At 31.2% G+C, this 12,821-nt stretch overlaps 1 protein-coding gene across 2 annotated transcripts in view; it reads left to right on the plus strand.

Annotated features, from left to right (window-relative positions):
* The window catches only part of LOC134687118 (dynein axonemal heavy chain 5-like), an 86,773-nt gene that overhangs the window by 28,005 nt on the left and 45,947 nt on the right, over positions 1-12,821 (plus strand). Inside the window, exons 19-30 of one of the 2 annotated variants that reach the window (XM_063547117.1) lie at positions 892-1,121; positions 1,583-1,734; positions 2,151-2,358; positions 2,947-3,167; positions 3,658-3,911; positions 5,037-5,054; positions 7,080-7,286; positions 7,970-8,050; positions 9,080-9,484; positions 10,733-10,851; positions 11,321-11,620; positions 12,508-12,748. In XM_063547117.1, coding sequence (XP_063403187.1) covers positions 892-1,121; positions 1,583-1,734; positions 2,151-2,358; positions 2,947-3,167; positions 3,658-3,911; positions 5,037-5,054; positions 7,080-7,286; positions 7,970-8,050; positions 9,080-9,484; positions 10,733-10,851; positions 11,321-11,620; positions 12,508-12,748 — 2,436 coding nt within the window. The remainder of the gene's footprint in view (positions 1-891; positions 1,122-1,582; positions 1,735-2,150; positions 2,359-2,946; positions 3,168-3,657; positions 3,912-5,036; positions 5,055-7,079; positions 7,287-7,969; positions 8,051-9,079; positions 9,485-10,732; positions 10,852-11,320; positions 11,621-12,507; positions 12,749-12,821) is intronic. The other variant, XM_063547119.1, reaches the window with a different exon arrangement.

Here is a 12,821-nt window from a genome sequence, read left to right on the forward strand (position 1 = left end):
TGCATAACTGGTACACAAAAAATGTAATACTTTCAAGCTAATTTTCAGCATTTCATTTAAAGATCCTATGCAAATCAAGAATGCAAAAAAAAATCATTGATGAAAAGGTTAAAGCAATAACTGATAACCAGTTACTCTCTGAGTTATAGACTTCAGTGTGCTCCAGTATTGGTCCGAGACCACAATTGTCGTCCCTTGATTTTCGTTGTTCACGAATATAGTCCCTAGTGTTAACAGTGGGTTACTTGCCAATAATTTTTATATCCCTTCCAAATTTATTTCTCCGAGTTTAATGCCTCAAATTGTAAGTAGGGGGGTGAAATTACACTGTAAAAAAAATTGGGTCCAGAATTTTACAGGAAAGTAGTGATTTGGTCCAGCTGAAAAAGGTTAAAAATTAGCACTTCGGAAGCTGTCAAAAGATTTCAAGACACCCTAAACACAAAATTGTCCACATTTTGAGTTAGAGGCAATGAAGTTTTCTATAATTTTGATATAATTTGTCCCAAAAGTAGTACAACACACTGTAAAAGTTTCATTGGGAAAGCGCAGGTGGGATTTTTTTTATTTTCATTTATGTTCTAAAAGAAATGCACTACGAATTAATTGTGTTCTCGGACCTATTAACATTAAAACTAACCACAAAATCATAAAATTCAACACACCAAATGTAGGTGAAATTTGATAAATTATGAATTAAACCTTAATATATCTGTAGTACAATCATAATATTTTGGTTAAAATTAAAGCTTAGTTTGAAATCTTTGGATTTTGTGCTTTACATATCCATCTAACTTTAATATTATACAAAGCTTTTAAAAAATTTGTAAGAATGAAATATTTATTTTTTAGAATGAACGAATTAATAAATTGTGATGCTTTTTATTTCAGATGTTATACCACCGAGGTTGGTGTCGTGCTGTTGAGGCTGCTAAGGGAGGACTGGCTGCAGCACTGTTGGTCAAAAACCCAGACACAGGAGATTTATATGTCAACTTTGACATCCAGATCATGGAATTGATACAAGAATCAAAATGTCTAGCAGCATTAAATCTAGAAATACCTGTCACTGCCAAAAATCTCATGGTTAAGGAAGAAGAAATAAAAACTAATCATGTTTCGTAAGTAAATCTTTCTCGATTCTTTTTTTCAAGCTTTTCATCTTCTAATCATGCAATCAATATGAATAGGTTTAACTCTACATTGAGTCTGTTTAAAAAAAAATGAAATGTAAAAAAGTAGTTGAGCAAGTTTAATTGATAAATATTGTGATAATTAAACTTATTTTGAAAGGGGGGAATGAGTCCACTGTGGAAGTTCAAACAAATTATAAGAAATTCAGACAAAAACCAGAAAAAAAACCAATTGATATGTGGGGAAGAAAAGAAAACAGTTTTGAAATTAGTAAATGGATATATACAATGGATGTGCTTGAGCCATATAAAAACAACATTTAATAATAATTGTTCATCTATTCTTATGTCATTTTTCATTTGAATGTAAAAAGCATCTGAACTTGGTTAAAGCCATGTGGATGAGTCAAATGTATTCAATGTATGTTTTGACTGATTTTTTTATTCAGATTGAATGAGATGCTGTCAGAATATCAGAGGACTGTAGCAGAAATTCCACAAGTCTTACTTCCACTGATGAAACCATTCACAGACAAAGTTGGAGATGCTTTACTTCCAGGAGTTATGTCCCTTTCTTGGTCATCTCTTAACATTGATGGATGTAAGCCAGTATAACTAATTTTTTTGGGGTGTTTTATTCCTATAAATGTTAACTTGATTCTAGTTTGAAACACACATTATCTGTATCATGAAAAAAAAGTTATTAAAAAATTGTTGGTTTAATCTGAGATGTTATAAAACGAAATAAATAATTACTTTTTGGGAATCTCAAACTAATGGTTTTAGAATAAACATTGATGATCATGAAATGGATACAAAACCCCTTATACGATATGTATTCATGTAATTACATTCCTGAATCAGAAATAAGCAACTAATACTTATATAAATCTGTCTTCCTAAATACTTCATTTTAAAAAAGACATGAATAGGCTGAAATGAATGTCATAAATGCTTGCTTTCCTTTGAAAACATTCTAAAAGTGACTACCATTAAATGATATTTTTTTTATTTTAGATATTGACAACGTATACAAACAAATGACTGATCTAGAAAAATTATCAAAGACGGTTAAGGATATTTTGGACTGTCGAGTAGAAGCTGTTTTACATGATATGTCCGTGACAGCTCTTTGTGATCTCCCAGAGGATGAGGCTATCACTGCAGATACATTCCTAGAATTGACCACAAATGTAGTAGATCTGGCTTCAGTACAGCTAGCTGGGTGAGTGATGTAGATTAAATGTAGTAGATCTGGCTTCAGTACAGCTAGCTGGGTGAGTGATGTAGATTAAATGTAGTAGATCTGGCTTCAGTACAGCTAGCTGGGTGAGTGATGTAGATTAAATGTTGAAGAAAATTAACAGAAAACAGGAAGAGAAACCAATACCTTCCCCTGACGTAAAACATAGAATAAACATCTTCATTATAAATCCTTCAACAAAGTAAAACACACTAGAAATATCTAAATTGTGAAGACTTAATCAGTACTGTTAATTCAGAAATTATTGTGATGTCATTAACAATGCCAATAATTGGATTGAGTATTGCACTAGTAAAGAACTTGAATGGTGAAATTCGCTACATGTATCTGCATGCAGATTTCCCAAAATTGCAACAGTTAAATTTGTGTCCATTCTTCAAAAAACATAATAATATTAAAGTGCATGCAATAGTTTCTTAATTGACATGTTTAAGAGTAGTAATGTAAGCATCTTTTTGTATTGATGCTTTTGTCAGTTTTTGATTCAGTAACTGCATAATGAGTTTGATACTATGTTCAGTGCTTTAAATAATTACATGTGTTTTTCAGACAAAGTAAACTAGTAGAGATAGCTGTATATGACATAGTTGATACATTGAAGAATAACTTGGCTGAGGCTCAACAGGTTAACTTATCACCTGATGTAGGATATGCTTGTACCATGCCAGACACCAAGAATAAGAAACAAAGATGTCAGGAATGTCAGCCTTGTTGTTACTATTCTCTACTGAATTATTTTACACAGAGGAACTCAGAAGCTCTTGTTAAATGTATGTATAACCTGGCAGGAATCACCCACGTGCATTACCAGTTATTTTTCTTATTTTACACTGAACTCAGATCCTCATGTTAAACGTATGTATTCTATGAGGCCTCTACACAAATTACAAAACTTTTCTCAAATTGCTTGATGGAAAGTTTTTCCTGAAATATACAGAATATTATGCCCTGAACAAAGATCCAATAGTTTTCATTAATTATTTTGTGGAAGTAAGTAATAATGAAGCTAGGGTACTAATAAAGATGGATTAATTGATAGTTGTTTGCTTAACCTCTTGAACCAAAAGAAAGATTATTAACTGATAAGTTTACATTCTGTAAATAAATAATTGTCTGAGCATAAAAAGGGTAAAACTATGTCACATTGATATATATATACATGCATATTCAACTTTTAGTTTACTCTTGACGGCCTCCTTAAGACGTGGCAAAAACAATACTGTACACAATCATAGATATAATTACTTACTTATTTCTTAGGTACAAGACTCTCGTTAGATGCCATCAAAAGGAGACTACAAGTTTCTAACAAATACAGTAAGGATTTCCAGGATAGTGCCAAACCACCACTATTTTCTGCTGACATCACTCTAGCCATACCTAACGTAGTGATCAAACCAAGCTTGGACGATCTACAATCCACCCTCAATAAAGCTGTCCAAATCATTCTCAAGGCTTCACAGGACATCCCACAATGGAGTCACATGGTCCTCCACCAAAAACAACAGCAGAAGGTAATTTTGATTGGCTGATAATTTTATCATTTTTGTGTGTGTGCTGTTGTATTTAACCTTGCTCAGGCATATCTCTGATCATTCCTGTAGGATTTTACACCCATATAAAATCACTGTTTAGCAGAAAAAATATTTTTCTAGATGTTATTTGCATAAATTTTATCATTCTTTACTTTTGTCATTTCTCCTGCTTTTAATCCTTTGTCTGCAACTGAACATTCATTATTAAATCACTTTTGTAAACAAGAATTTCACTGCAAAATCAATTTCAAATGTGTTAGATGTGTATTATTTCGAGGTGATTATTCACATATTGCCGCTGATAGTTTCTCTTTCTTAATACTTTCGTATGATGTAGTAAACATCTTGATATCTTCATATGTATGTATTTTTTACTTCAAATATTGAAACCATGCTTATCTTGTAAGTGGAATAACACTTGAAAAGGAGAAAGAGAAATGTTTTTAAACAGAAAATTAAGTCTTGTGCAAATTTTAGGAAACATGGATGTGAGATTTCTCTTGACCAACGAATTGATAGGTACAAAAACTATGAGAAATTAGATTAGTACATAATTGTGAGCATGTCATTATAGTTCAATGATAGATTCTGTAAAACTGATTCACTATTGAAATTAGTCCAGTTCCACTATTTTTAAACTACAGTCAAACCTGACTAAACCGAACCCTTTCGGGACATGAGATGTTGTTCGGTTTTGCGAGTATTTGGTTTCATCAGGTTCACAATGCATATAATGTGATGTGATTGGTCTTCAGAACAAGTTTGGATTAGACCGGTTTCCGGTTTATTCAGGGTTCGGTTTAATCAGGTTTCGCTGTAGTATAATTTTATTCATATAAAAGATATACCTACGCTGTGTGTCAGTAGAGTATAAAAACAGTAGTTGCTTGGAATTTATTAAAGCTTAGGTTGGTCTTTGTGAAAGCTTTCGTTTCAGCCAAAATTAACATGCTCATAATTACTGATTTATTTGAAAAACATTAGCCTTATTTAGTTATATGTATGGTACACATTTTGTAAATTTAGTATGAATTATTAGGTTACTTCTTCATATACAATCTAATGAAAAAGAATGCTATTGTTCATTTATTTCATTCCATATAGCAAGCAAAAGAAGTGAAGGTATCACAAAGTTGATGTCCAATGTTTTATTTACATAAATTATGCTGTGCTTTAATCCTTTCTGGGTGACGAAAAATCCTTAAGTTTGAATAATTGGAATTTTATCTAAACCAATACCTGTTCTATATATATTTTCAACTGATAAAAAAGAACTTTCTCCTACTTTAAAAAGCTATGACATGAAGGAATTTTCAGGCTTTGGTTCAGATTGGTTTTTTTCTGTATTGTTTTTGTTTGGTAGACATAGCAACTCATATATTAAGAAAGAAATTATGTTGTTAAGTACAGCTATGCAGATAAATACCAATTCTTTGGTATTTGAGATTTTAAAAAATGGGAAATAATCCCTCTTTCAAATGGGTCTTAGCTATTGTCAAATAAAAGGATGATTGTGGTTCTTAATTCATTCTTTGTATATAGAGAGAGTTAATCGAAATATTCTTTAAATTGTTAAAAAAAAAAAAAAAAAACACCATCACTTATATAATAACTAATAGGAAAAATACACTTTTAAATGAGATTTTACAAAAGAACCACATAAATTATATTTTTGACTAATCCTTAAATTGATGATCTCAAAATAGATTAATGACCATCTAAAAAGACTGTGTATTCAGAAAGGGTTAAGTTTGAAGCATTAATGGTTCCATGTTAATTTGCTGAGATTTGGCTAATTACCTTTAAATTGGGTCTTTTTTGCTTGGTGTACATAAACTTTGTGATAAAAAGATGTTATTTATCTATCAAAATTTTCTTGCATAAAATGCAATGAGGCACATATACGTATGATTGGAGACTTTTCCTTTCAAATGTATATCATTGATAACAAAAAATGAACAAATAATTATGTTTGGTAAATAACTTGGAAGGAAAATTTTATTTAGAGTTTTATCAGTATTTTGTTTGAACTAACATAGTTGTTCATAGTTTGTGAATTGTATGATAAGTTCTACAGCAAAAGCACTGAAGCAGGAAAAAAATCATAGCTTATCAGAATTATAGTTTTCAGGGGCATTGCTGCTTGCATTGCAAATTGCTTTTCCTGCACTCAAGTATGATCTTCCCTATAGAGATCATAAATTCTGATTTTTTTTCTCATTTTTATGTTCATCTTGTTATAAGCAAGAAAAAAATCTCTGGCCAAAATTTCAAAATGGAAAATTCCAACCTGATTAATTTGTCCTTTTTCAAATTACTTGATGATTGCAAGGTAAGAAAAGACAATTGCAAAGTTTTTAAATGTTTATGTGCTTCTGTTGTTATAGTAGATGAAAGAAGTTAAAGGTTATATGTTACAGAATTTCATTTTAACAAGTTAAAAAATGTTTTGTTATAGTAGTTGAAAGAAGTTAAAGGTTATATGTTACAGAATTTCATTTTAACAAGTTAAAAAATGTTTTGTTATAGTAGATGAAAGAAGTTAAAGGTTATATGTTACAGAATTTCATTTTAACAAGTTAAAAAATGTGTAAAGAATAATGTTGCATTTTAATTCTAATGTGAACATATATTCTGTACAGATTGTGTTACTGGGTAACAAGAACACATATGTATATCTCTTAGCGACCTTCTAGTTATTGCAGATGCTTTAATATGCATGTTGTAGACTAGACCAACTATAAATTAAAATAACTGCATATATATTATTAAATTTAGTTACCACAATGGAAAAAGATACAATTGGTAATAATTTATGATTCTGATTTTTCTTGTTTCATGTTTTTTTGTATTCAAATATTTTAGCTTCTAGTTACAATTATTGATTTTATGTTATTAAATTTATGTTTGCATTTATTCTTGCAATTTATTTTATGAAAAGCAAAAATTCATTTTTACTGATACAACAATTAAATAGTTTCATAAGATATCTAGCAAATAAAACAAAGCAATTAATTTCTGATTATTTTGAAAAATTTTACTGTGTTCTTTTTCTCTATTACATGTACAAAATATTTAGCAGTGTTCTTCATGCAAAAATAAGAATATAAATTTTGTGTATTAATGTTTAAAACTTAATCATTCTAGGATCTAGAGCTAGCTGCCAGTGAAGCTGGGGAAGAGGGAGCCAAGATAATGCAAACCTCTGCAGTGAAACCTCTGCACAAGATCATTAGTGATCACAAAGATGTGGTGAAGATAGTCATCCAACTTAACTCTATCATCAGTACATTTAAAATTGATGTCAACGAAGTACTGGAGAACTTTGTTAAATACTCACACTTGTGGGACAAGGTAATATACTGTGGATTCATTTATTTTCGTGGGTATCAATTTTCGTGGATTGAGGAAAACTTGCATGTTTGTGGATATTTGATTTCGTGGTTTTGCAGAAATCTACATACAAGCCTATTGCAAATTTGTCATTCGTTGAACATTTAATTTCGTGGTTCAACTGTTCCCACGAAATCCACGAAAATTGGTATCCAACGAATAATAATGAATCCACAGTATTCAATTGTTTTCTCTCATTTTTGTTGGGTCTAAATAGACAGCCTTGAATTTGAGGCTCCACTTAGATTTGGCATTGGTCCTCCTGAAACGAGGGTCGTTAAACGGGGGGTATCTGCACAGAAGAACACAATTTAAATTGCCATTTCATGATGAATGAACAATTAAAAATTTCTTGCACGTTGATTTTTTGACCGATTTCACGAAAAAAAACCTTTTTCACAGTTGCACAGTGAAATAAAAATTGCAAAACATGTTCCACGAATATAGTTTTCTGAAACCTGTAAATAAATCTTTGTTGGTTAAGCCCGCCTCATAAAAAATTGTTTCATAGTACTTACCAGATAGGAAGACAAATTGTCATTTATCTAATTTAACGTTATAGATATAGCAGGACAAATTGTCATTTATCTAATTTAACGTTATAGATATAGCAGTTATTTGAACTATTATTTTGTACATTTCAGGAGATAGATGTTACTGTTAAAGAATTCATGGATGCCAAACCAATACTGTCAGAGATTGAGGCACAAATTAAATTCTACCAGGTTTGTAACTTTATCTTTTTCCAACTCTCTTTATGGAATGACTGTAATATTTTTTCTGTCTATGAAGAAATAACATAAAAAATGTGGTGCACACTGAATAACCTGTGTAGCGGGTTAACTAAAAGTGAGCACCACATTTTTTATGTTTTTTTTGTATACACTGAATTTTTTTTTGATAGTCATTCCTAACAATTCAATTCTAAAAAGGAGTAAATAATGACAAAAACGTTGATGAAATCACAGTCACATGACAAAATTGTGTCTATGAGGTGATAGACAAAACACTTTCAGCCAATCAGAAAATGTGTCATATCCAAAATTAGATTATTCAGGATTAGATCTTTCACATTCTCCACATCATAGAGGTCTGTTACCTTTTTTTTGAACATTTTCTTCAGAAATTTAAAAAAAATGTCGACTGGAGGTACAATATACACAAGAGCTACTCCTGGCTAATGTCAGGAAAGTCTTTACAGTAGTCTGTAAATGAATGAATTGACATGAATGTAATTTTTAGTATTTTTATAAATAGAAATATAAGGCATTATATGAAATATAAGGCATTATATGCGAGACATTATATGAAGGCTTTCTGATCTCGTTCGCTACGCTCACTCGACAAAAAGCTTCATATTATGTCTCGCAGCTGATATTTAACGATATCAACATGCAGATAACCTGATAATCGATTTATCGGGCTATATTTGCGTGTTTCAGAAGTGTTTTCTTTGTTTCACCGTCACACAAAAGATGACTTGATAAGTTCGGGTCAAAGTTATTACGTTGGTTCAAACATTATGACGTCGCTGATATGTCCTGGTCAAAGTTATTGAGGCCGGGTCAACGTATTTGACTACACAAAGACATGATACGGAATAATATTAAGAGCTGAACAGAGTGATATAGACAATGGGACGACCGATAAATAGAAATATAAGGCAAAATGAATAAATGTGCTGACCTAGTTCTACAAATAATTTCATATCAACATTGTTCACATTAATACTCAAAGTTTTGATTATTTTTCAGAAACTTGAACAAGAGATTGAAGAAATGTTACCAAGTTATCGGGTAGGATCAGTGATGTGTGTCACGGACAAACTCAAACTTGCCTTTGTAACTGAGGCCAGAAACTGGAAAATGGCTTATTCCAAGGCACTCAATGAAAAATGTGCTCATGAAATGGATGAAATTCTTGAATTTACTGAAAACCTGACAAAGAAATTGTCACGTCCAGTCAAAGATTTAGATGATGTGCGATCCCACATGGCCTCATTGAATGAGATCAGAGAGGCGGAGATCCGCGTTGACATGACAATTACGCCCATAGAAGAAAGTTATGCCTTGCTGAATAAATACAATATTTTCTTCAATGATGGTAATGCTGAGAGAGTGGATACTCTGTCTTATGGATGGAAGAAACTCATTGCACAGGTAAACATAGATATAATTTGAATATATACTGCAGCTGTGCTATTTGAGCAGTCAAATTGCTTTGACCGTATATTCATATGTGATATATAGTTACTGACCGTATATCACCTTGTTTATGACGTTGACAATGTGTTTCCGTAGATTTTTATTTATGACGTCAATAAAACATACAGGTTCGCGGAAATTTAACGTTGTCCGCTTCAAATTAAGAAATGAGATGATATGAGATGAGATGTTTTTCACCAAAAATACTTCATTTAGAACAGTTTTAAGAGTTGCAGTATATAAAGTATAACCATGCATTGTCTCGAAATATCAATGTTATTTGTACTCGGCTCGAAACAGGTAAAAAATGCTCGGCACATCCTCGCTTTCTACCTGTCTCTAAGCCTTGTACAAATACTATTGATATTTCGAGACAATGTATGGTTATTCTAAATATACATAGCCATTATCTTGTCTCAAAGTTGTTAAAGTAAAAAAAATCATAAAACACACAAGCTCTTATCATTATGCATATTTTTTTTTATACCGTATAGCGGGTTATTTTCGTGGGGTGTAAATTTTCGCTTATTTTCGCGGATAGAACAAAATCGCCAAAATAAATTCCGCCAATTTAAAAGTGTACATGCAAAGGTAATGTTAAAAATGTTGAATCCGCCAAAATAATAACCGCCAAAATTTTTCTTATACCTTATTCAATGAAAATCGTGAAATTTTACACCCGCGAAAATAACCCGCTATACGGTATTTTGAAATATTCTCCTCTTACTGGAAGACACATTTTTACATTATTTCCTATTTACCTATTGCAGCAAAGCCTTATTTGCCAAAAATGCTAAATTATGACGTATTCTTGTTCAGGTTAACTGCAAAAATGTGTAATCGAAAATTAGAATAAAATTCTAGACTTTGAATTTAGCAATGAATGAGGGACTTACAAATAGAATATTTTAAGCCTTCCATGTGTTGATTGTAAACCCGATTTTAATATTCTGATACGATGCTCTCCATGTCCTGATTTGTTTTCTATTTGATTTTAGTCTCAGCTCCATGTCCTGATTTGTTTACTATTTGATTTTAGTCTCAGCTCCATGTCCTGATTTGTTTACTATTTGATTTTAGTCTCAGCTCCATGTCCTGATTTGTTTTCTATTTGATTTTAGTCTCAGCTCCATGTCCTGATTTGTTTTCTATTTGACTTTAGTCTCAGCTCCATGTCCTGATTTGTTTTCTATTTGATTTTAGTCTCAGCAAGTACAGAACCACCTGTTACAGATTCAACCTAAGTTTAAGGCTGACTTACTCGATGGTGTAGAGACATTTAAGAAAGACTCAGATGAATATGTCATGGACTATGATGACAAGTAAGTGCCACCACTCAATTTAATATTTTGCATAAGGCCACACTATATTTTTTTTTAGTTTCTTTCATTGAATTGATTTAAATTCTAGAATAAAAGATATGACAATAGACAATTTCATCACTTGATGCAGGAAATTTACTTTCAGAATAATAATTTTGAGAAACTGAAAAGAAAGAAAATTAAATTTTATTTTATTTTGTGATCTTTTAAATTTGATTCTGCAAGAATGTAATTAATAATAGTATTATCTATAGTATCACATATGTTAGTGATTGAAGTTTACCTCTGTCTCATTTTCAATGTGATGTTATGAGTGACACCGGACCCTTTAAATTTTATTTAATTTTTAAAAAATTTAAAAAATCAAATAATCAAATAATCAAATTAATTTTTAAAAAAACAAATTTTGTTAAATTTTTTTTTAATTGTGTGAAGCATTGTATTTATTCAAAATATTTTCTGATTTCAGAGGACCAATGGTTGCTGGTATTGCACCTAGAGAAGCCTCAGACAGACTGAACATTTACCAGGCTAAATTTGATGAATTGTGGAGGAAATATGTGACCTTTTCTGGTGGTGAAGAATTATTTGGATTACCAGTTACACAATACCAAGAACTTCAACGTATCCGTAAGGAGTTGAACTTGGCTCAGAAATTATACTCATTATACAATGTTGTATTGGAGACTGTCAATGCTTATTATGATATTGCTTGGGTTGATATTGACATTGAAAAAATCAACAATGAACTTCTAGACTTCCAAAACAAGTGAGTTTTTCGGGAAAGTAACTGTAGAAAATGTTTACTTTAATGAAATATAAAACTCTTTGTATTGATAAATGTTCAAGAATTGCCACAGTGTATTATTGGAAGAAGAAAAAAAATGAATGCAAAAAAAAATGAAAATATCACTTAGTTTACAGTACAAAATGACTTAAAATATTGCATCAACTATTTTAGCTTGTGTTTAGTTTAAACACTGTGTAATAAGTTGGTGGGTTACAATTTATTTGACATCAGATAGCTCTTAAAAGTCACTAAAACATTTTAACTAGGAAATACAAACTGCTAAATATATAGCTGTCTTTCAGAATAAAACAGGGGCCTCGGTAACTGAGTGGTCTAAGTAGTTACTACTGTAATCACTGGCCAGTCAACACTGAGATTATACTTACTAACATCTACCAGCAGATTTTTTTTTGACTATCTTTAGATAAAAAAAAATAGGCCATTTAATCTATCCTCCCTATTGCCTGATAGTGCATCGACAAAATTTATGATGAAAATCTCAATACCCAACATATACAGAATGTGTGTTCAAAACATGAAGCACAAATAAATTTAACTCACTGTAAATTCAGAAATTAATGTGAGGTTTTTCTTATTGCGAAAACTGCAAATGAGTTGTAAGCGCAATAATTTAAACTCGCATTTTGAAATATTTCATATGAATTTAACAGGATTTTTCTCAAAATCGTAAAAATTAAAATCGCATTTAAGTCTTAAATGACAAAATCGCAATAATAAATGCACGCAATAATTTCTGAATTTGTAGTATTCAATTTAATAGATTAAACTTTTATTAAGACAATAAGGGTAAAACTATTTTGCTAATGCCATATGGAATTTAATTAAAAGACATGTTTGCAATACAGGTGTAGAAAGCTTCCAAAAGCTTTGAAGGAATGGCAAGCATTTGAAGATCTGAAGAAAACCATTGATGACTTCAATGAGACCTGTCCATTGTTAGAAATGATGGCCAACAAAGCTATGATGGGTAGACATTGGGAGAGAATTGCCCAGATTACAGGACATTCCTTTGATGTAGATGCAGACAACTTCCTCCTCAGAAATCTGATGGAAGCACCTCTCTTACAATATAAAGAAGACATTGAGGTAGGGAAAATTTGAATTTATTTCCTGCTTTCAGTGGCAAATTGTTGTTAGCACTTTATGGATAATACATTTT

Source organism: Mytilus trossulus, chromosome 10, assembly GCF_036588685.1.
Source record: "Mytilus trossulus isolate FHL-02 chromosome 10, PNRI_Mtr1.1.1.hap1, whole genome shotgun sequence".
Taxonomy (NCBI): Eukaryota; Metazoa; Mollusca; class Bivalvia; order Mytilida; family Mytilidae; genus Mytilus; species Mytilus trossulus.